We start from the raw sequence: 20,099 nt of genomic DNA on the forward strand, positions 1-20,099 counted from the left end.
ATGTAGCAGGACTTTGAGCAGCTGTCTGGGTCAATTTGTAACATTTATTGGATCTGATGGATTCTCCTTCTTTATCTACAAGTGCCCGGCCCTATTTCCAGGCAGATTCACTCCTTGACTCTGTTTTGTCCTTCCCGGGTCCTCTTTGGTTTTGGGATTATTCTCGGTGCCCTCATTCCCTGTCCTTTTGTAGCCGTTTGTGGTTCAGGAGGCCTGGCTGCCACCTGCATGCCCTGGCTCAGCTGCTGGATGAGCTGCACTGCCAAGGTGTGGAGCATGGTAAAAAGATGAGAGTTGCTGCAGCACAGAAGAGGAGAAGCAGCATTCCTTTAACCCCTGGTGTGCCAGGGAGCCAGGAAAGCGTGTCCCATTCCCATCCTTTCCATGTTTGACCAATACATAAACTGCTCTCCTATTTCCTTTGTTAGCTTTTTCAGCACTTTTTCCTTGTCATCTCTTTACCAGCAGCATTTTGAGCCATTTAGTTTTCCACAAACTCCTGTTTTTTCTGCTCACAGATAATCTGATCCCATCCCCCGGTGAAATGTTGTGTTCCTCATTTCAGTGGCTTGGTTGGCAGGAAGGTCAGGAGCTGGATCTGTCTGGTTGGTTTGTATTCCGAGGACAGCTTTTAATCAAATTATGCCATTGAAATGATAAATGGGTTCTCTGTCTCCTGAAATGAATTGGTTTGCAATCCCAGGGGCTGGTCCATGGTGTTGTAGGATATGTTCTGGTGGCCATGCAATTTTTCCCCATTTTTGGGTGCTCCCTCCAGCAGGGGCTGCATCAATTGACTGCTTTTTTTGAATTACATCATCAATATTTGAATTCCAGCTGATTTTCCTGAACTTGTTATAGCAAAAAACCCAGTGCTGTGATACACCCTGTACAGCATAGACAGTGGCAGCAGATGTGGGAGTGGGCAGAGGGATGACCCCCCCCATATTTTAGGAAGTTTTCACAACATTCTCCATTTGCTGTTTCCCTTTGCAGCTTCAGCCATTTCTGTTTCAGAGTCAGAGATCCTCACCATGGGCTCTGCCTTCAGCTGTGCAGATTCCACCTGTGCAAGCAGGCAGAGCTTGGGGTGAGGGGCAGAGGGAATCAGCCAATTCCTGCCCCAGGCAAGAAGAGCCAGATAGTTGCCCCACTCTGCCCCCAGCAGTGTTAATTTGAATTTCTAAAGCTCCTCTCTTGGCTGCCTGTTTATGAGTTAAGGGGTCACTTTTAAATCTCTTCTAGTTTTGCAAAATACAGCCAAGAGGTGAACATCGAAGAACCCAGACCAAAATTTTGGTACCTCTAAGAGCCACGCAGAAACATACATGAAAATATTCCAAGGCGATTCACATTTTTCTCCTTCTCCTCAGAATAAAAACTCATTCTCACATCTCTGACCCGAACATAACCGGCAATATAGAAGTGGGAGTAATACAAAATATACTCTAATGCTCTAAACTTTGCATTGAAACTGCACGAAAAAGAAAAGCTCCACCAATATGTTTAGTGTTAGAGTCAAGGCATTCCTTGATTGTAGCCAGGATGTGCAACAGATATCATTCTATCCCCACATAGCCTGGGTGTGCAGAGAAAATCGTTGCATGACACGTGGCTTTTACTCGATTTTTCGCTAACCTGATCCAGTCTGATCCAGTCTAAATCGATTGGTTTAATGTTCTGTAGTTTCAAGTTGTGCAGTTTTTAGTATTTGGTTTCCTATTGGACCCAGATTTCTTTGCTTGTGCTGTTAATGAGGTGGGAAGTGCTGGATTTCCTTCTCAGCCTTTTGCAGACCAGGTGTCTGCAGCCCTGCCGGGGGCAGTGTCTGGGGTAGGTGTTGGTTGCTGTTTGCTGCTGGGGTTGATGTTTTGCTGCTGGTCGTTGTCTTTGTGGGTCTCTTTTGGGCCATTCCCAGTGTGTTGAGATGTTAAACTCATCTCCACTGAGTGGTGTAACATCCCTTAACAAAACCTTTAACATTTGTTTCCCCAAGGCCAAGGCAAAGCAAGCCTGAGTAGAGAAATCAAAGGTTAACAATGTTCAAGTCTGTGAGCTGGTCTATTTTCCATGGATGCACTGGCAGGCAGGGCAGTGTGTGAGTGTGAGTGAGAGCCAGAGTGGAATTGTCCCGGTGTCTCCCCAGCAGCTGTGGCAGTGCAGGCCCAGCGAGCACTGAAGCTGCAGCAGTGGCAGCAAGGGCTGGCCCCGGTGGCTGGAGCTGCCCAGGGAGGGTGGCCAGGCCGAGGATTTCAGCAGAGGAGGTGTGGGCAGGCCCAGGGCCTTGCCCCGCTGTGGAGCCCTGGCTGCTGCTGCGCTGCCTTCAGTGCAGGCTCAGGGGGGCCTCCCATCCTCCTGCTGCAGGCGTGAAGTGCAAATCTCCGGGGCTGCAGAGACCTGGAGCCCAGGCTGAGGGGTCCCCCCGTGTTCAGCTGTGCTGGCGGCTGTTTCTGGCCTCGGGGCCCCTTGGCATGGGCCACGCCACTTGGCCACCAGTGGTGCTGCTTTGCACTCCTTAGGAAGAGCCCATGTCCTGCTTGGATGTTGGCAGCAGCAAAGTGCCAAGGCAGGCTCTGTGCCAGCCCAGCTTCCTGGGAGAGATTGCACCAGAGATAGGATTCTGGCCACAGACTGCTTTAAATGTGCATCCCTTATCTCCACCCTGCACTAGGTGGAGAATTACCAGAGTAAGGAATTCCCGAGATCAATTGCAAGGGAGAGAATCAAGTATCTGCCCTGGCTCTCGCTCTTCTTCTTACCCAAACCAATGGCAAAAGCCGTACCATGGCATCTTGGTTTCTATCCCCAGCTTCCAAAGGTGTTTCTTTCTTTCCCCATTCATTCTTTGTACCCATCCTGAGCTCTGGGGGTGCCAGGGGTTATGGAGGTCCCATTGTATTCCTAAAGCTGCCATAAGCCCCTGGACGATCTTTCCTGGAAAATGAGTGCTGTTCTCTGAGTCTGTTTCTTCCACAATGCCTTTATTGAAATGATTTCTTTTGGAAATACCTTAATAAGTGATCCAGTGGTTGCTGAGCAGTCAGAATTGCTTTTGCCCCCCTGTTAGGTGAGATGGTGTCACCAGAAGATATTGAAGCCTTCCTGCTCAGGGCATTTCAGTGCCAGGCTCTTACAAGCACACACAGCTGTGCCGGTTGAGCTGACCATGGGGGTAACCTGCGCTTTGTCAGATTCCCTTTCCTCAATAACAGCGTGTCGTGGAACTCTTTTCCCTTCTGCTGCCCCTGAAGAGCCATCCACAAACACATTTTCTCCATTTTCAGACGAAGACTGAGCGTTCTCCAGGGCTCCAGTGTGGTGGGTCCCCGGTGGGATGGAGCTCAGAGAGCCCTGACAATCCATGTCCATGCAGGGGTGGACTTGCTCCTGCTGAGGGTGCTGCTGTCTGTGCTTGCAGTGTCCTTGTGGGCTGCAGCTGGAGCCCTGACTCCTTCCCAGGGGCTGTTTGGGTGGGGTCTGCCCTGGCCAGGGGGGCAATGCCTCTGCCAGGTGCTTGTGGCCGACCCCGTCATGCCCTGGGTGCTGGGGCCCCCTTGGGCCCTGGGGTTGATCCCTCAGGGCTGTGGGAACTCTGCCGTGGCCTTTGCCTTCAGCTTGGCCTTTTGCTCATCCCTTCTTGCCTTCAGCTGCTGTGCCTTTGTGCCCAAGTGCTGCAGGGCCTTCTTGTGCCACTCCTGCAGCCCCGGTCACTGCCTGTGGGTGCTCATCCTCTGAGAGCTGCTGAGCTTTCTGCAAAACCTTTCCTTTCTGCAGGGACCCAAAGTAAATCCTGAACAGCAAATCCTGATCCTTCATGTGCACTCTGCATTTCCCAGCTGCTCCTTTGTGTTCCCCGTTGTGCTCAGGGTCCCTGCCCAGCCCGTGTGGCAGAGCCGGTGCCTGTCCTGCCGCAGTGTCCAAAGGCGGCCCCCCCGGCGGGCAGGGCCGGCAGCTCCCCGGGGCCGGGCAGCGGCCGGGGCGTCCCGCAGCCTCCTGGGGGCCGGGGGCCACTGCCGGCCCTGCCCGGGGCTGGTGGGGTCAGGCAGCGCCCGGCGCTGAGCCCCGGCTGCCCCACAGCCCCGGCCCGGCCCCGCAGCTCCCCACAGGCCCCAGCCCGTGCTCCCGGTACCGCACCTCTGCGCCCGGTGCTGCCGCTGCCACCGCAGAGAAACCCCTGGCATCCTGACCTCCTGCTTTTCCTCTCCTGGAAACCGGGGATGGAAAGGATCTGGATCAGCTGGCAAATTGTGAGGATAAAACAGTGCTGGAAAACAAAACAATCCTGAATATTTTTCTCTTCCTCCTCTTTTTCATCATCCTTTTTCTTACCACACAGATTCCTCCTGCTGCTTCTTGCCTGAACCATATTGCTGCACTCTCCTTCACCCAATTCCTTCCCAGCACACCAACACCATGCATCCCCTGTTGTACAAATGCCTTCTCTACTTCCCTTGTTGCCTCCCTGGGTGTCCATGTCCTTAATTACCTCTAGGGGAATGTGCAAACTACCTCAGCATTCTCCCAAGGGACCCTTCAGAGACATTTTGGGATCATCATCCCTTTGGCCGGGACCCCTCCCTGGCTTTCCCTTTTCTCCCCTCCATGGGTGCCCTGCCATGTTCACTCCCCGAGGATCCCAGGGCACTCACTGATGAGATTTTCAGTGCTCTTTCTCTGCTGACTCTTCACACACCCCCTGATGTGTCACTCGTCTGTCTCCTGGTCACTCCCGGGTCCCCAATCAATCCCCGGTGCTGCCACCAGCCAAGGGAGCCGATCACCCAAAGTGGGTGAGGCACCTTCAGCTGCACTCCCTGCCCGCCGCCCCGGACGGTGGAAGGTATTCGGGATGAGCCCCAGGGTGTGTGGGTAAACTTACATCACCAGAGAATTCTGTCCACAGAGCAGACAGGTGTCCTGTAGAAGTAATTTTATTCCAAAAAATGGGAAAGGCCATTGGACATTCCCGATGGGATCTCTCCAATTGTTGGAGGACACATCCTCCTCTTCATCCTAATTCTCCTGGCCACATCTCCCTCTGCTTTCCCCATTGGCTGAAGCACTTGAGAGGTACAGACTTCCCAATCCACCTTCTATATACCCCCTTCATATGCACCCCACTTCTGTATGGCAAACGATATTCATGGCTCTTTTAAGGTTTTTTTATGTTTCTGGAAGTTCATTAATTGAGCAGGACCTTGGCTGAGGAGCAGTCTGTGTCATCAGTTAATAACATCTTCTGAGACAGATTGTGTCTGCTGTCACTTCCTTCTGTACAGGTCCCTGGCCCTATCTCCGAGCAGATTCAGAGCATCTGTTTGTAAAGACACTTTCCTGTGGTTCCTTCCATGGGGTCCCCCGTTTGTGGGACATCCCCCCTGGAGCAGGGTGTCCCCTCTGTGCTGCAGCCCCAGGGCTCGGGCAGAGCTCAGCCAATCAGAGCCCGCGGCGCTGATGACTCACCAGTTGCCAGGCAGACTCGCAGCTCCCCGCGTTCCCCACCTGGACCCACCTGCGCCCCCCCTCGGCCCCATGGCCCCGCGAGGGGAATTTGGGGAGGTGGGAGTGGGGCAGCGCCAAGGCCGGGCCCCCCCGCGCTGTCCTGGCGGGAGCGGCTGCAGTGGGGGCCGAGTGCGGGCGGGAGCGGCCGAGAGCCCAGCGCTGCCCCAGCCCGACCTGCCCCAGCTCCATCCCTGCCCCTGCGCTGGGATGCTGTGGGTGTGGGGGGAAGAGGGAGCCGGCAGTGGGTGCTGGGCCTGGGGGCAGGAGGAGAAGGGAAGGAGAAGCAGGCTTGAGGAACAGAATGGTCAAACGATGCAGGTGGCAGGAGAGGGTGGGATTGTGCAGGAGAAGGAGGAATAGCAGGAGGAAGAGGAGTGTGAGGAAGAGGAGAGACACAGGAGGAGGAGGAGGAGCAGAAAGAGGAAGCAGCAGAAGGTTCCACCCCTCCCTGTGTCTGCAGCCTCCCCCCAGCCCAGGAGTGCTGCTCCCCCCACATGCAGCAGGTGACTGTGGAGGGGGATCCACGATTTTCACGGGGTGAATCTTGGTGTTTCTGAGCTTGCTTGGGCTAAATGTTGGTGCTTTGGTTTTATGTGGCAGCTGAATATTTATATCCTGGAGGAGGTTTTTCCCAAGTTGTGATGTTTAGGGAGTTTTTGATTTGTGTCTTGGAAGTTTGCGGTATTTTTGGTCTGAATCTTGGTGTTTTGGAGGTTCTTACAGACACAAGATTCCCAATGACTTCCTGAGATGAACTTGGGCAAGGTGGAACCTCCAGTCCAAGGTGCTCCCCTCTTGTTTTTTTCCCCAAACCAGGATTTATCATTTCCAGGGCGTGGCTGGATGGAGGAGGAGGAAAAGCCCCGGAGATGCTGCAGGAGGAGGAGCTGCAAACCCAGCCCAGGGAGCTGCGGGGAGGAAAGAGCCCCCCTGAGCCAGGAAGGCGGGCAGAGATCCAGGCGGAGCTCGGAGCTGGTGGAGAAGCCTCATGGCAGGGAGAAGTCCCACAAGTGCTTGGAATGTGGGAAGGGTTTCAGCTGGAGCTCCACCCTGATCCAGCACCAGAGGATCCACACTGGGGAGAGGCCCTACGAGTGTGGGGAGTGTGGGAAGAGGTTTCAGACCAGATCCCATCTCCTCAGTCATGAGCAGATTCACACAGAGGAGAGGCCCTTCCACTGCTCCGACTGCGGGAAGGGTTTCAAGCAAAACTCCAACCTCACCGTGCACCGGCGCATCCACACTGGGGAGAGGCCCTACGAGTGTGGGAAGTGTGGGAAGGGCTTCAAAGACATGTCTGGCCTGATGGTGCACCAGGTGATCCACACTGGGGAACGGCCCTATGAGTGCTTGGAATGTGGGAAGAGCTTTGGGCGGAGCTCACACCTGAGAAGACACCAGTGCATCCACACTGGGGAGAGGCCCTACGAGTGTCCCCAGTGTGGGAAGAGGTTTCAGGCCAGCTCCAATCTCCTCAGACATGAGCGGATTCACACAGAGGAGAGGCCCTTCCGCTGCCCCGACTGCGGGAAGGGCTTTAAGCGAAACTCCCACCTCATCAGGCACCAGCGCATCCACACCGGGGAGAGGCCCTACGAGTGTGGGAAGTGTGGGAAGAGCTTCTCCAGGAGCTCTCAACTGACCCAGCACCAACGGAGGCACCACTAAGGGAAGCCCTGTGAGTGCCCCGAGTGAGGAAAGAGCTTAGAGTGAGGGAAGAGCTTGGTGTGCTGCTGCAGCTCCATCCCCCATGGGAGGATCTGGGCTGGATGATCCCCAGTGACCCCCGTTGGGCAGAGCCCTGGTGCCCCGGTATGGGGAATAAAACAGAGAGTAAAGCAATGGAGCTGATAAAGGGGCCCGATATCTGAGGCCTGACTGAGCAGAAACTGTGGGAGACACAGACAGTTTAAATCTCCCAGGGCAAGAAGTGACCAGAAAAAATGGTGTGAGTCTTTGTGATAACAGAAATGTTCCCACGTTACTGGATGTCACGAAGAATATGTAACCAATGGGAAATTGCTACCAAAAACAGAGCCCTCTATAAGCACCATACAAGTAAATCCCAGTATAAACACCTGGTAAACTCAATAAAATTGGCTTTGGTCTAAACTCGGATGTCCCCGTCTCTCCATGGTGGATAACCCTGTTGTGGGTGATCCCCGTTGGGTGGGGGAAGGCGCTGGAGGGATTTCTTTCCCTTCTCCTGGTGCTGCCGTGGTTTGGTTGGTAATAAATTCCCTCCCTGTGCCCAGGCCGGGTCTGTTGTCCCCGTGCCGGTGCTCGGGGCGGGATCTCTCCCGTTCCTTCTCTGCACTGCCGGGCCTCTCCTCAGCCAATGAGAGAACGCGGTGGAGAAGAGTCAGCCAATCAGCGAGAGCGGGGCTGATGACTCACCAGTTGCCGGGCAGACCCGCAGCAGGCAGTGTTCCCCACCTGGACCCGCCCTCCCTGCCCAGGGCCGGCCCCGCCGTGGGGTCCCCCCAAGTCCCTCCCCAGTGCCCCCATGAACTGGGCTGGGTTTAACTGGGAAGCTTTACTGGGAACACTGGGAGCAGGGGGCAGGGGCAGAGTGACAGCAGGGCTGGGGGACACTCGACCCCCCCAAAATCAGCGTGGGGCTGGAGCAGGGGGTGCCGGCCGGGTCCGGGGCCACGGGGAGGGGCTCTCACCGCCGGTGGCTCAGGAGCTCTGTGGGCAGAGAACGGGGGGTGACACCGGGCTGGGGTCCCCAGGGGGACCATTCACATTCTGGGGGAGGTGGGATACGACTCACGGGACCCCCCTTCCTTGTGCAGATAGAACCAGATTCCCAGTGCCAGGAAGATGAAGCCCAACACGGAATCCCCAGTTCCTGACAGCATCTTGCTGCGGCAGCATCCAGCAGCATCTCTGGGGTCTCCGCAGGGGTCAGGACCCCCCAGAAACTCTCACAGGCACCCAAGCCCCTCCAAGCACCCTCCTGGTCGCTCCCAACCCACTCAGGATCGCCTGAAACCTCCCTCTTGATCCCTTCCTCACCTCCCCAGGACCCACCAAAGCCCCTCCTGTCCCTCTCAGGATCCCACAGCCTCCTTCCAGTTGCCCCCCACTGCTCCAGGACCCCCAAACTCTCTCTCAGTCCCTTCCCAGCCCCACCAGGGTTTATCCAGACCCCTCCCAGTCTCTTCCCAGCACAACCAACCTTGTCCCAATCTCTGCTTTTCCATCCCCAATCTCCATCCAGCTCCTCCAGGCTCACTCACATCCCTTCCAGTCACACCCAGCACACCCAAACTCCCTCCCAGTGTCCACCAGGACCCCCAGAATCCCTTCCCACCCTCCCCGGTATCCTTCAAACCCCTTCTTAGCCCTTCCAAACCCACAACCTCCTCTCCCAGTTGAAATCAGGCTCTCTCCTACTCCCTCCCAGTTGCTCCCAGCACATCCCAATGGCTCTCCCAGTGCCCCCAATTCCTCCCCTGTATCCCAGTGCTGGCTCAGGGGGTGCTCCAGGCTGACATGCTCCACCTGGCAGGTGGAGGTGAGCCCGGCCCGGGTTGGGGTTTCCAGCAGCACCAGGAGCTGGTGGGTCCAGTCCCCGTTGGGGACCATGTCGGTGGCCACCACAGAGAGCTCCTGCTGGCCCTGGAACCACCTCAGCTGGACGTGGGCAGGGTAGAAATCCACCAAGAAGCAGAGCAGGTGGCCGGGGCTGGGCTGGGAGCTCGAGGGCACCAGCGAGATGGACACGCTGGGGGTCACTGGGAGAGAGGAGGGAGGGTTGGTGTGGCCTTGGGGCAGACTGGGAATTGACTGGGAGATACTGGGAATGGACTGGGAAGACTGGGGTGGCACCCAGAGAGAGGGGAGGGGATGGGGGGCACAGGGAGAGAGCGTGGAGATCTCGGAGTGAACTGGGGAGGAACTGGGAATGGGCTGGGAAGGAGTGGGAGGGACTGGGGCGGCACTGGGAGGAACTGGGAATGGGCTGGGAAGGAGTGGGAGGGAGTGGGGCGGCACTGGGAGGAACTGGGAATGGGCTGGGAAGGAGTGGGAGGGAGTGGGGCGGCACTGGGAGGAACTGGGAATGGGCTGGGAAGGACTGGGAGGGACTGGGGCGGCACTGGGAGGAACTGGGAATGAAGCGCGCGGCACTGGGAGGCCGAGTCCAGTGCGGGGCACGCGGCGCTGCGGGTCTGCCTGGCAACTGATGAGTCATCAGAGACTCGCGCTCTGATTGGCTGAGAGGCGGCAGCGCCACGCCAGGCTGAGATGGACAGCCGGGAGGCACTGGGAGAGACTGGGATGGACTGGGAGAGCCACGGGGGTCAGTAATTAGTTGGTTGGTCCGTCTTTGGGATGCTGCAGGCGAGGCTACAATTCTGGATGGCACTGAAGCGAGACATTTGGGATCCCTGTCACATGATCCTGTCATTGATCAAGGAATGATGAGGGGGGCTAACCCTCACAGCCTCTGGGCACGGGTTCTGGAAAGTGTAGCACAAAGATACCTGTGTGCAGATGATCTTTATATGCAGCAGACTCAGTGGAAGACTATAGAAAACAAGGGATCCAACGTCTGAGAGAAATGGCAGCGGCAGAGATTATCTTCTCAGATGAAATAACTAGAAATCCAGGCTTGGCACCATGTACATCTGTGATGTGGCGAAAACTTGTACGGCTTGGGCCACATGAATACGCTTCTGCTTTAGCAATAATGAAACGAGAGGAGAGGGATGAGACCGTGCTCGACATGGCAAGGAAACTCCGAGCATATGCAGATGCTGTACGTGGCCCAACCCATGCCAGAATTGCAGCAGTGGAAACATGTCTGCAGAAATTAGAAGATAAGATAGAGGAGAATCATAAGAGACTCAGGGAGGAGATTAAGGAGGACCTTTTCCAAATCTCAGCAGTACAGATCAGAGGTTCTGGTATCCAACATAGACGTTCCTCAGATGGTGAGAGAAGGTACACCCCAAGAGCTGAGCTGTGGTTCTTCCTGTGTGACTGCAGAGAAAACATGAGGAGATGGGACGGAAAATCTACTGCTGCTCTGGCACAACGGGTGCATGAATTGAAGGAAGGCAAGACTCAGAGAGGAAGTGCCACCAAAAGGAGAGCAGCTCCAGTTGCCCGTAGCCAAACTGCCAGGCATGATGATGATGATGACACGTCCGATCCCCTTGAAGGAACCTCTAAGACATACGCCCAAGGTAAGAAGGATAAACAGGCTTAGAGGGGCCCTGCCTCTAGCCAGGTAGAGGCGAGGGAAAACCGTGTTTTCTGGACTGTGTGGATTCACTGGCCTGGCACATCAGAACCACAAAGATAAAAGGCTTTGGTCGATACTGGTGCACAATGCACGTTAATTCCATCGAGACACGTAGGGGCAGAATCTGTCTCTATCGCCGGTGTGACAGGGGATCACAGGACTTTACCTTGGTGGAAGCTGATGTAAGTCTGGCAGGAAAGGAGTGGAAGAAACACCCTATTGTGACTGGCCCAGAGGCCCCATGTATTTTGGGCATAGATTATCTTCGAAGGGGGTATTTTAAAGACCCAAAGGGACTCAGGTGGGCATTTGGGAGAGCAGCTGTAGCGACAGAGGGCATCCAGAAATTGAACACCTTGCCTGGACTGTCTGAGAATCCAACTACAGTAGGACTTTTGAAGGGAGAAGAACAAAAAGTACCAATTGCCACTTCAACAGTGCATCGTCGACAGTACAGAACAACTCGAGATGCTGTGGTTCCCATCCATAGGATGATCTGAGAGCTGGAGAGCCAAGGGGTGGTCAGCAAAACCCACTCACCCTTCAACAGCCCCATCTGGCCTGTGTGCAAATCTGACAAAGAATGGAGATTGACTGTGGACTATCATGCATTGAATGAAGTGACTCCAGCACTGAGCGCTGCTGTGCCAGACATGCTGGAACTCCAGTACGAGCTGGAGTCCAAGGCAGCAAAGTGGTATGCCACCATTGATATTGCTAATGCATTTTTCTCCATTCCTCTGGCAGCAGAATGCAGGCCTCAGTTTGCTTTCACCTGGAGGGGCGTGCAGTACACCTGGAACCAACTGCCCCAGGGGTGGAAACACAGCCCCACCATCTGCCATGGACTGATCCAGGCTGCACTAGAAAAGGGTGAGGCTCCAGAACATCTACAGTATATTGATGATATCATTGTGTGGGGGAACACAGCAGCAGAAGTGTTTGAGAAAGGAGAGAAAATCATCCAAATCCTCCTGGAAGCTAGTTTTGCCATCAAGAAGAGCAAAGTCAAGGGACCTGCTTGAGAGATCCAATTTTTGGGAGTGAAGTGGCAAGATGGACGGGGTCAGATTCCTACAGATGTCATCAACAAGATCATGGCGATGTCGCTACCAACCAACAGGAAGGAGACACAAGCTTTCCTAAGTGCCATAGGCTTTTGGAGAATTCCTGAGTACAGTCAGATTGTGAGCCCTCTTTACCTGGTTACCTGCAAGAAGAAGAATTTCCCCTGGGGCCCTGAGCAGCAACAAGCCTTCACCCAGATCAAGCAGGAGATCGCTCATGCTGTAGCCCTTGGCCCAGTCAGGACGGGACCAGAGGTCAAGAATGTGCTCTACTCTGCAGCCGGGAACCATGGGTTGTCCTGGAGCCTTTGGCAGAAGGTGCCTGGGGAGACTCGAGGCTGACCACTGGGATTTTGGAGTCAGAACTACAGAGGGTCCGGAGCCAACTACACTCCCACAGAGAAGGAAATCTTGGCCACCCACGAGGGAGTCCAGGCCACCTCAGAGGTGACTGGCATGGAAACACAACTTCTCCTGGCACCCCGACTGCCGGTGCTGGGGTGGATGTTCAGAGGAGAGGTTCCCTCCACCCACCATGCCACCAGAGCTACATGGAGCAAGTGGATTGCTCTCATCACACAGCGTGCCCATATGGGTAAACTGAATCACCCTGGGATTTTGGAAATAATTACAAATTGGCCCGAAGGTGAAAGTTTTGGTGTCACAGATGAAGAAGAAGAACCAGTGACATGGGCTGAAGAAGCTCCACAATACAACCAACTGCCCGCAGAGGAAACCATTACAACTCTATTCACCGACGGTTCCTGTCGCATCGTAGGGATGAATCGGAAGTGGAAAGCAGCTGTATGGAGTCCCACACGACGGGTTGCAGAGGCCACTGAAGGAGAAGGTGGATCAAGCCAGCTTGCTGAACTCAAAGCTGTTCAACTGGCCCTGGACATTGCAGAAAGGGAGAAGTGGCCAAAGCTCTACCTCTACACTGATTCATGGATGGTAGCCAATGCTCTATGAGGTGGCTGGAGAGGTGGAAAAAAGCTAACTGGCAGCATAGAGGAAAACCAATTTAGGCTGCTGAAGTGTGGAAAGATATCGCTACCTGGGTAGAGAAGCTACCTGTGAAGGTTCGCCATGTAGATGCCCATGTCCCCAGAAGTAGAGCTAATGAAGAGCAGCAAAACAACCAGCAGGTAGATCAGACTGCAAAGATAGGGGTATCAAAGATAGACCTCGATTGGGAACACAAGGGAGAATTGTTCCTAGCACGATGGGCCCATGATGCCCCAGGTCATCAGGGCAGAGATGCCACCTACAAGTGGGCATGAGACCGAGGGGTGGATCTAACCATGGACAGTATTTCTCAGGTGATCCATGACTGTGAGACCTGTGCTGCCATCACAGGCCAAGCAGGTGAAGTCCCTGTGGTATGGTGGACGGGGGTCCAAGTACAAGTATGGGGAGGCTTGGCAGATTGACCACATCACACTGCCCCAGACACGCAGGATGGTTGGAAAGCTACCCTATGTCGCATGCTACAGCCCATAACACCATCCTGGGCCTTGAAAAGCAGGTCCTTTGGAGGCATGGTACCCCTGAGAGGATTGAGTCAGACCATGGGACTCATTTCAAGAACAGCCTTATCAACACCTGGACTAGGGAACATGGTATTGAGTGGGTGTACCACATCCCAAACCATGCACCAGCTGCAGGCAAAGTGGAGAGGTACAATGGACTGTTAAAAACAACCTTAAAAGCATTGGGTGGGGGTTCTTTCAAAAATTGGGAGCAGCATTTAGCAAAGGCCACCTGGTTAGTTAACAGCCAAGGTTCCACCAATCGAGCAGGTCCTGCCCAGTCTGAGCCCCAGAATATAGTAGATGGAGTTAAAGTCCCAGTGGCACATGCCAGAGGTTTGTTAGTGAAATCAGTGTGGATCAATTCTGCCTCGAGTACAGACAAACCTATTTGTGGGATTGTCTTTGCTCAGGGACCAGGTTGTACATGGTGGATAATGCAGAGAGATGGAGCAACACGATGTGTACCTCAAGGGGATCTGACTGTGGGGTGAGACTCGTGCAAATATCACTATTTGCTGGATGTTGCTGCCAGTATCTGTACACGAAAACACACAGACATGAGACAGAAGGAAATGTGTAAGTGTCAAAGGTTTGAGCAAGTGAAATAGAAGGAAATGTTAATGAGTAAGTGAAAGATGGAAGTTTTTACTTGATGGAGTTTTTACATGATGTTGAAGATATGGAGGTAAGGGGTGGAATGTCCAAGGGTGACATTATGGTGTTTGTATCTCCAATCGTGTGTTCTGTTTATGTTTGATATTCTGTTCTGTGCTCTCAGAACTGACTCAGAAAGTGAAGGTTTGTTTTGCCTTGTTATCAGCTGGCTCACCTCCCCCATGCTGTGCTGTCTAGAAGAGGCCAGTGCTGGCTGGCTTGCTTTGCTTTGCTTGCTGGCTTTTGCTTGCTTTGCTTTGCTTTTTTGCTTGCTTTTGCTTTTGCCTTTGCTTTTTAAATTAGTTTAGCTAAGCAGTCCAATTCTTTCCCTGGACTGTTTCTTTTCCCTTTCCCTTTCCTGAATACCATCCAACCTGCTCTGGACTGGGACCCTCTAAACACCGAGGAGCATCCAGAGCCTGCGCTCTGTGATCTGCAGCAGCCATCCCCAGTGCCCAGAGCAATCCCCAGCGCCCAGACCCGGGCGACCACCCCCAGGAGAGACTTTCTGGATTTGTCATCTCTTCAGAGTGGTGAAAGAGTTTGTTGTCATCTGGTGTTGTTCATTTTTATAGTGCTGGGAAGGGTTTTGTTTGTTAAATAAACAGGTCATTTTCCACTTCTCTCAGAGAAAATTCTTCCCGAATCAGGTGGGTGGGGAGGGGCCATGGGGGTTTGTTTTCTGGGGGCTCCTTCCAGAGGTTTTTCTCCCAAATTTGCCCTAAACTAGGACAAATATTTTGCTGCCCATCTCGTGGCTGGAGAGAATGAAAAAAAAAGAAAACAAAAACGTTCTAATCATATTTTGGTTCCAATTACTTTGTGTTAGTATGGAGCAGTTACTGGCTTTGTTGTTTGAATTCGTAGTGTCTTTTAGAGTGGAGGCCTGTATGTGTTCCTGGTCCCTAGGGTTTTTTTTGAGATCTTAATCCCTCTATGGTCTCTATGTTTATTTTTTTTATCCAGGAATAGCTCCAGTATTGTCCCTAATACGTAGTTTTTGCAGTAGAAGGGCACTGACCAGAATATCCATCAGGCTGTGCTATGGTGTGATGGCTTGCAGGGGGTTTATGAAGGTGCTGAAGTCTGTTCCAGGAATGCATGGCTCATGGTCATGGTTGTGCAGCCAGTTTGTTAGAGGGGAAGCAGGGGATGAGGCTTTTCAGCCGTTGCTTTCCTTCTTCTCCTCTGAATCTCTTAGCTCCCTATTAGAGAATGTTCAGTTTCCCCTGACTGTTAAAGAGACCATCTTCCTGGTGTTTAATCTGGTAAGCTTTCTCTACACAGTCTGCAGTCTCTCTAGAATGAGGGCTGAGATTTCTAGAGGGGCTGAAGAGACCCCTGACCCAGGAGTAGACCCAGGTGTGAGAAATCCTGAGTGGTGTGGGAAATGGGGGGGGCGGGAATTGGCACATAGACCGTTTTCCCACATTCAAATCGATTTTACTGATTTGCCTAAAGTAGGAAGGTATAAACACTTATTGGTGATAATAGATCACTTGACTCACTTTGTAGAGACATTCCCTACCTCCAGGACAACTACACAAACAGTAGTAAAAATACTATTAGAAGAGATAATCCCTTGCTACAGACTAGCAGAAGTAATAGACTCTGACAGAGGGCCACACTTTGCCTCCAAAATAATTAAAGAAGTAGTTACAGCTCTAGGAACAAAGTGGCAATATCATACTCCCTGACATCCACAAAGCTCAGGTAAAGAGAAAAGGGTAAATGGGAAAATTAAGAAACAACTAAATTGATGTATAAAACACAGTTATCTTGGGTAAAATGTTTACCTTTAGCCTTGTTAAATATAAGAATTCTGCCCAGAACCAATATTGGAATTTCTCCATTTTAAATGCTTTATGGGGTGCCTTATTACATGGATTCTCCTATAGATCACCCTGAAATAAGTAATCAACAAATTAACCAATATGTCATGCAACTTATGAAGGCTCGGGAAGAGCTTAGAAGAGCTGGGTTACTAGTGCAACAACCTCCTTTAGACCTAGCAATCCACAATATAAATCCAGGTGATAAGGTGTTAATAAGAAACCTAGAAAGAAACCTCACTAACCCCAAACTGGGAAGCCCCCTATGTTGTTTTACTCACTACAGAAACTGCAGTCAGAACCGCCAAGAAGGGGTGGACCCATGCGAGCCGAATAAAGGAACAATTCCTGCTGCTGCCGAAGAGCCCTGGAGAAAAACCAGCCAGCCCGGGGACCTTAAGGTCACATTTAAATGGACTGAGTGGACTCAGTAAGAATTGTACGAACCAGCTGGTAGAGTGAGATATTGGACTATGGATATCCTATAACTAATGATTTTAGAGTATATTGTACAAATAAGGATTGTGATTTTTACCCTTTTGTATGCTCTATTTGTAAAATTTGCCGGAACAGTGGTGGGTCCATAGTTACAGAGGCACTCCTCCTAGGGGTATTTGTAAAGGTGTTATCAGTTAGAAAGAGAACTGACAGAGTCAGTCCTAAGGATTGGAGTAGAGAACGGGACCCTACCAAGGGAATCCCAAGAGTGGTGGGAGGTGTTTACTAAGGGGGCTAGGCCTGAAAATTGTTGTTTCCACTCCAATTCCCCTAATTGTTCAAATTATAAAAGGGAATTACCAGAAAACTTTACCTGGGATTCAGTGTGACTCATCACAAGTGAAGGATAAAAGCTGGGAATCATTCAAAAAGAGGCAACAAAAACAGAGTAAGGGTCCTCCTGAAGAATATCCTTGCTGCTGAGAAGATGGTGCGCCTCGCGGCTCAGAGCAACCGAGTCGGCGAGAGAGGCAGAGGGATAAGAAGCGGTGGAGGAAAGAGCCCTCAGACTGGGACAATTCAAAGTATTTCAAGAACTGCCTCAAGGATACTGATCTCCCAAGGGTAAAGGTGAGCCCGGCAATAACATGTCAAAACAAACACTGGGAATGGGGAGATAATGATAATCAAATCCTGGGGCAGTTTGGACTCCACCCTTGCTGGCAAATTCTGTGCATATTAGTTATATGTTGTACCTGGCCTGGTCAAGGGGACTATGCACACCAGCCATTTAATTGGACTCTGATCAAAATAGACCAAGGGAAAGTTGTTAAGCATAATGCCACCACTGTAGCTCCCATTTTTTTTGTTACTAACAAAGACTTGGCAGACTCTATGTGGAGATGGAGTAAACCTGAACTCCGGGCTACCTATTGGTGTCCTAGTTCCAATCCTGGGAGGGGATATGGTCATTATCCTGGGGAATATCTGTGTGGGTATTGGGGCTGTGAAACCATAGCAATCGCCTGGGCAGTCACCCATCCAGGTAAATGTTTAAATGTCTCATGGTACCCTGAGGGGTGCAAAACTCCGGGGTATGGCACTCAAGGAGAAATTCTGTATAAGGGAGATTGCAGGTCCCGTAATATTGTTGTTACTAAGTTTAACTTTCAGACCTTACATTGTTAATAAAATCATAGACATTGTAAAAGGAAGATTAGAGGCAGCTCATCTAACACTTATTAGAGATAGGTAGGAAACATTGCCCAGGGACTTAGAAGTAGATGAAACCCTGGTCTTAAGCTACCAAGAGTTAAAGCGTTTTAATGAACAAATTGGTAAAGAGAAAAAGGGGGAATTGTAATAAATAAAAATTGTTTTGCTCATCAAAACGAGCGATATAGGAGATAAGAATCTGAACTGAGTAGGGAATGCAATTAGCATAGAAGACTGTGTAACTAATTATATACAAGTTAACTTTTAGGCCAAGGACAATCTGCAAGGAAGATGAGGAGCCTTCATTCCTATGACCACCAAGGGCAGAACAAAAGACCCCCCAGGAACCAATTGCACCGACGCAGAGTGCATCGAGAGAAAATGCGTCAACAGGAAATAAAAAGGGACTATAAAAAAAAAAAGGTGAAGGGGGAAGGTGCGCCGTGGCAGAGCAGAGGCTCCCTGGCCACCCAGACCTGTTCTTTTGCTTAATACCACTTGCTTAATAAATTCTTGTTAATTGATTTATCTATAATTAGCCTCCCCAATTGAATTTGTCCATAACACCCCTGGCCCAGCAGCAGGGGACAGGGGGCACGGCCTGTCCCCCTGGCCCAGCAGCAGCCCCGTGCCCTGCCCAAGGCGCTCCCAGCAGGGGCTGGGCCCCAGAGGCAGGGGGAGACCCCAGTCCCGGGGCAGCGTTTCTGCCCCGTCCCCTGTCCAGCCCAGCCTGCCCCGTGTGCGCAGTGACCGCTGGCACGGGCTGCCCTGGACACTGTGACCTGCTGGGGACACTGAGAGCTGCCCCGCTGTGACACTGCCCTTGGGATTGCACAGGCACCAAACAAACCGCAGCCAGCACCGCCCCTTGTCATGTCCCAGGCACCAGAGAGCATCAGAGCCAGCCCCGCTCCTGGTGATGTCCCAGGCACCAGGGCACATCCCAGCCCCACTCCTGGTGATGTCCCAGGCACCAGGGCACATCCCAGCCCCGCTCCTGATGATGTCCCAGGCACCAGGACACATCCCAGCCCCACTCCTGGTGATGTCCCAGGCCCCACAAGTGTCCCAGGTGTGGGAATAGCTCATGACACGGCTCAGCCTTGACCCCAAACCAGCAGAGGCACCACGAAGGGCAGCCCTGCGAGTGCCCCAGTGTGGGAAGAGCTCCGTGTGCTTCTCCAGCTCCATCCCCCATGGGAGGATCCGTGCTGGTTGATCCCCAGTGAGCCCCAGTGGGCAGAGCCCTGGTGACCTGTGGTGCTGCTGATCCATGTTGGGAAGACACCCAGCTGGAGGGGCTCCACATCCTCCTGGCTCCCCGTGGCCTGGATTTTCTTTTCATTTCTCTTTGCCCTTTCAAAACTCTTAAAAGCAGGCAAAAATAAAGATGTTGAGCTAAGACAAGGATAGGGACATGGAGGGGGGGGTCTTGCAGGGGATATGGGGGATGCTGGGTTTGAAGGACTTGGGGGTTCCTGGGAGGGACCTGGGAGTTGCTCAGGGCTTTGGGCACCCCAGGCTTAGCAGCTCCAGTTGCCCTGGGAGACCCTGGTGGAGGTTCTGGGCAGCTGGTCAAGGACCTCCTGCCCTGGAACTGTCCCCATGTGCCCCCATCCCAACACCTCATCCCCCTGCAGCGGCTGCCCCATTCCTTACTCCCCTTCCATACTCCCCTTGCCCCTGCCTGTTCCTGTGTCCCCCCTGTCCCGTTCCCATCCTGCTCCCATCCCAATCCGGACCCCATTCTTTATCTTTGTACCGTATTCCCTGTCCCTGTCCCTGTCCCAGTCCTATTCCCTGTCCCCATTCCTGGTCCCTGTCCCCATTCCCTGTCTCTGTCACCACTCCCAGTCCCTGTCTCCATTCCCATTCCCCATTCCCTGTCCCCATTCCCATTCCCTGTCCCCATTCCCATTCCCTGTCCCCAATCCCGGTGAGACATTAATTTTGAAGAATTAAGAATTTTAGGAAAGTTAAGATGATAGTTAAATTAGATGTTGCTGACTTATCGGAAGTAGATAAATCGGCTTTGTTCATAGTTAACAGTAGCTGGATCTTAGATAAGATATCCAGGATCTATTAACTCATTGCTTGCCAGCTTTATGCTTGGGTAGCTGTGCTTATCATGTGAAACAGAATGTGATCAACAGATTTCAGGGACACAAAAACAGTTGCAGACTTCCCATAGTTTAGGAATCCAATAAGCACAGGAAAAACGGCAAGGATTCATTTGTCACGTGTGCATGGGAAAGGCAGAAAGGTCAGAACGAGGAAGACTTATTTTACTTCCTCATTTTGGAGACCCCTCCCCAAAAAGGACCCCTGACTCATTTCAGGGAACAGAACTACACATGCTTAATTGCCTTTTTGCCAATTAGCATGTGAAGTGGATCAGAGGAAGTGACAGGGATATGAATATGCATTCATATGTTGTGTATTCAAGACTTCTGTAAATAGAAAAGCTTTGTAATACCTGTGATTTTTGCAGTGTGCATTAGGGAATTATCCCAGGTACTGCCTGGCTGTCTCAATAAACATACACTTTCTAACTTTAAACCCGTAGAGAGTTTTTGTCCATCTCAGTTGGATATCGATA

At 52.3% G+C, this 20,099-nt stretch overlaps 1 protein-coding gene across 1 annotated transcript in view; it reads left to right on the forward strand.

The window, feature by feature from the left end:
- The first annotated feature begins 6,317 nt into the window (after positions 1-6,317).
- Positions 6,318-20,099, forward strand: part of LOC110479977 (uncharacterized) — a 152,960-nt gene continuing 139,178 nt past the window's right edge. Inside the window, 1 exon segment of the mRNA XM_085565443.1 lies at positions 6,318-7,211. Within this exon segment, the coding sequence (XP_085421569.1) occupies positions 6,346-7,211 (866 nt within the window). The 5' untranslated portion in view covers positions 6,318-6,345.

This window comes from Lonchura striata, chromosome 36 (genome assembly GCF_050655825.1).
Source record: "Lonchura striata isolate lonStrDom1 chromosome 36, ASM5065582v1, whole genome shotgun sequence".
Classification (NCBI taxonomy): Eukaryota; Metazoa; Chordata; class Aves; order Passeriformes; family Estrildidae; genus Lonchura; species Lonchura striata.